Source organism: Echinococcus granulosus (assembly GCF_000524195.1).
Source record: "Echinococcus granulosus chromosome Unknown EG_S00033, whole genome shotgun sequence".
Lineage (NCBI taxonomy): Eukaryota > Metazoa > Platyhelminthes > Cestoda > Cyclophyllidea > Taeniidae > Echinococcus > Echinococcus granulosus.
In genome coordinates this window covers 136,447-140,092 of record NW_020170413.1, presented here as the reverse complement: position 1 = coordinate 140,092, position 3,646 = coordinate 136,447, and the positions used below count along the sequence as shown (strand labels likewise).

The 3,646-nt window shown below is 41.6% G+C and overlaps 1 protein-coding gene across 1 annotated transcript in view; it reads left to right on the top strand. All coding sequences in view use genetic code 11, as the record gives it.

Annotated features, from left to right (window-relative positions):
- Nucleotides 1–4: 4 nt before the first annotated feature.
- EGR_04907 (hypothetical protein) overlaps nt 5–3,646 on the top strand; it is a gene marked incomplete at both ends in the record, with an annotated part of 5,205 nt that continues 1,563 nt past the window's right edge. The window contains 3 exons of the mRNA XM_024494156.1: nt 5–475; nt 510–697; nt 744–807. Of these exons, the coding sequence (XP_024351393.1) occupies nt 5–475; nt 510–697; nt 744–807 (723 nt within the window). The remainder of the gene's footprint in view (nt 476–509; nt 698–743; nt 808–3,646) is intronic.

Here is a 3,646-nt window from a genome sequence, read left to right as displayed (position 1 = left end):
GGAGATGATGATGGGTTTGGAGGAAGAAGTAGTTGTATACACATCTTCTAAATACATCCAACCATCCTTCATTCACCCATCTATCCATCCATCCATATTCAACAAATTCACTTCATTAACTCCATTCTTCCTCTGCCATGGATACGTCTATCTACCTTCCTGGGCATTCACCCCTTCATCCAAGTTCATGCATCAGGCCGACCGCTTTCAAGCCTCCATCCACCCTTCACTCATCGGTTATAATACATCCAATAATTTACGATCAGCCACTTCCCTTAGATTATCTCCATTTATTAATTTTGTCACAAGCAACTACCCATCCATCCCTCCATTGGCCCATCGTTTTACAAGAGCAAAGCGGAAACAGTTGACGAGTTGGAAAACTTGCAGGTTAACTTTCACCCACCATCCTTCTGCGAGGCCGCTTATCAGGGAACTAATAAACCAAAAAAACAAAATAATTGAAACGGTCGTTGTAAGTTTTCGACCCATGCTGCAATTTTGTTCAGCATGGAGGAGGAAATTTGAGGTCTTCTGTTCGGACACGTAATCTATGTATCTATTGCTGTTCCACGGAGAGTCCACAACGGCGAATAAGCGACACAACAACCAAATTGCGTGGCAAAGTTTGTCAAGAAGCTCCAATTTTGGCTGCTTGTTGGAAAAAGTGGAAAAGTGGTCGGAAGGTCAATGACATGTATGGCCATGATCACCTCTTAGATCCTTAAAAGCCATTCATTTAGGCCAAAGAATACACCACTCAAGTTTAAATGGCGCTATTTCATGTTGCTTGAACATCAAGCAGAAGTTAGTCTAATCCATCTCAATCGACCACAAAGGTATGGTCTCACATCTGCTTGTATGGTTGCCCTGGAAGCCATCTACTATGATCCAAACACGATGTGCATGGACGAATCGAAAAATTAGTGGATAAGCTTTCAAGTGTGGTATTCAGCAGAGCACTCAGCACTAATTTGCCTTAAGTTGTAGGGACCTGTGAAATACATGCAGCAGTTTACGGACGCAGTGTGAAGCACGGAAATGCTTTGACCTATTGGCACTGTGATATTTAATGAACTGTCATAAAAGTAGAGACCCAACCGTTTACATGATGCAGGCTAAATAGCAGTTACGATTGAGTTTTACCCACTCGAGACTACTGACTGCACAACAGCAACACTCCACAAAATGTCTTTAAATACCAATTTAAAACATCGGTACAATGCGGCGTTGCAAATTCAGCGAGCACTGCAATGGCTATGGAAATTAATCTGACCTAAGGAAGGACCACATACTATCCCTCCACAATTCCGCCAGGTAAACTCCGCCACATGTGCTTCTACTTAAGAACCAACTTAGAGGAAGTTAAGCCGAAAAGGCAGTGATAAAAATGACGGTCTAGTCTAGTCAACGCAGAAAGAAATCCACAACCAGAATTGACGAAGCATTTAAAGGACGGATTCAGGAAGACAGCCGATTACCAAAAGGCACCTCTGCACATCATCCATCATCATACTTCCGCCTCCAGATTAGACTAGTGGTTCATCAATTCAATTGTCGATGTTAAGGACGTGTTTCAAGAATTCTTCATGTTGGATTTCCTAACAAGTAGGGTGACAGCACATTTATTAGGGTCCCTAGACTTATTCTCCTGTCAAACTCCAATTGAGATACCTAGGTATGAACGGCCGAAGACGCATTTCAAAGGATTATAAAAAACAACCCCTTGCGTAGAATCAAAGCCAAAGCGAAACTGTCCATCAGTGCTGCAGGAAGCAACAGGTTATGGAAATTCGAAGCATAGCAACAAAATGACAGCTTAATAGCCGTGAAGTCGAAGATTTACATGTTGAATGTTAGGACTCAAAACGTCACACTGGATGAATTTAAGACCATTTGCCTGCGTAAGTTCGACAAGCCACTCGTAGTAATGAGGTCAAATAAGAGACGGATTCAGCAAAGAGAACGTCATTTCTTGTAAATCCACACCAATGGAAACCAAAGGCAACACTTAAGATAGTAGCCCAATACGCACATAGCACTGTTTAGCACTGTCATAGCACTGTTTAAATAATCGCACTATCTACGGTTGACCGTTCAAACCGGTTCTATTTCGGCTTAGAAACTTCCTTCTTTGCAAGTCAATATGGAACATCTCCCGTTATCACAAGCAGTTAAGAAACACATGCCACGTTCATGAGACATGCAAACAAACAGTTATAATGAAGAGCATGAAAGCCGTTCCTCACCAATAAAAACTCAATTAGAATGACTTAAATCAGAAAAAAGAAGTACTCACACAGGTTGATGGGTAATCTTAATACCCAGTTGAATTCAATCAAGAGCAAAATTGACAACCTGACAAGCAATTCCTGCATCAAAAGCAGTCGCAGCGTTCGTGTGTTCTACCACAAGAACAACTAACTTCCAACGCTGAATGCTGCTGGGAGAGGACACGACTTTGGCAAGGAATCCCACACACTCCAGATGCAGCACGAAGCAATCGCGGGGCACTAACTCCGAAAGGCAGGCAGATACTTTCACGCTGAAGGTGTGTTTGTGTTAATGAAGTTCAAGAACACCCGACAGGGTTATCGCAAGTCACTTGTGCTTTGTAAGTTCAACCACTTTCTAGGGATATGAACATGGCAGGTATCTTAATACTGAAAAAAACAGAAACGGACATTAGTCTTCGGAATTTGCGGAATAACTGCACAAAAACAAAAACAATACACACAAAAGATATTAGATCCTTGCCCACCTAAGCCCTTAAATACGCCGTAATTAGGCAGCGCAAAATATTGAATTCCGTTTCTTCCGACACCGTCATCAGGAACGCGCACAGACATATGAACAACAAATTTCCATCATCCAAAGCCACACACGAAAGGGAAGTTGTCTTAAAAGAGCTCAGTCACACGCACTAGGTGGTAATATCATCGACGTAACATTGGAAGTACCCATTTCCACACGAGGAGATGAGCCAGTGGGCCAGCTAAACTGACGCAAACGCGATAACCTTGGAAGACAATATTGGTCCTGTATGTAAACATGAGAAGGTGAAATAAAAGTAGTCGGAAAATAGTTAAGGTAGGAATATTAGCACAGGAGAAATATGCTTGGAATGCTGTCCAAGATTTGGAACCAATTCGACATCAAAGCTGCGCTCACTTTTTAATACTGCGAAGATAAATTGTAAAAATTGAGTCGCATTTATGTGCGAAATGGTTTTTTACGATCTATCTTACAATTATTATGTTATTTTCATGCTTACATGCACATATATAAAGACACATATGTGAACGCATTGGAGTGTGGATGGCATCTAGCCTGCTCTTCTAATTGTGCTACACAAAATTACAGTTCTATAAAGCGATTACTGTGATTAGTTTTGTTTGCGTAAAATCGTTATACTAAGCAATAGAACTTGTCATCTTAAAGTTTATTGGCTGCTTCATTATTTTGTCCCTTTGATGTAGCGGCAAATTCAGTGGGTTTGGTGGCGTGGGGGTTTCGGGAGGGAGGGTTGTACTTGTTACGAGGTAGATCCTATTGAATACTTGACTCTACTTGGTGTTAATGACTTTCCCGGCCTTCATTTAGGCAAGAATGTGCCTGTTCGTAGTGGAACATTATCTGCGAAATA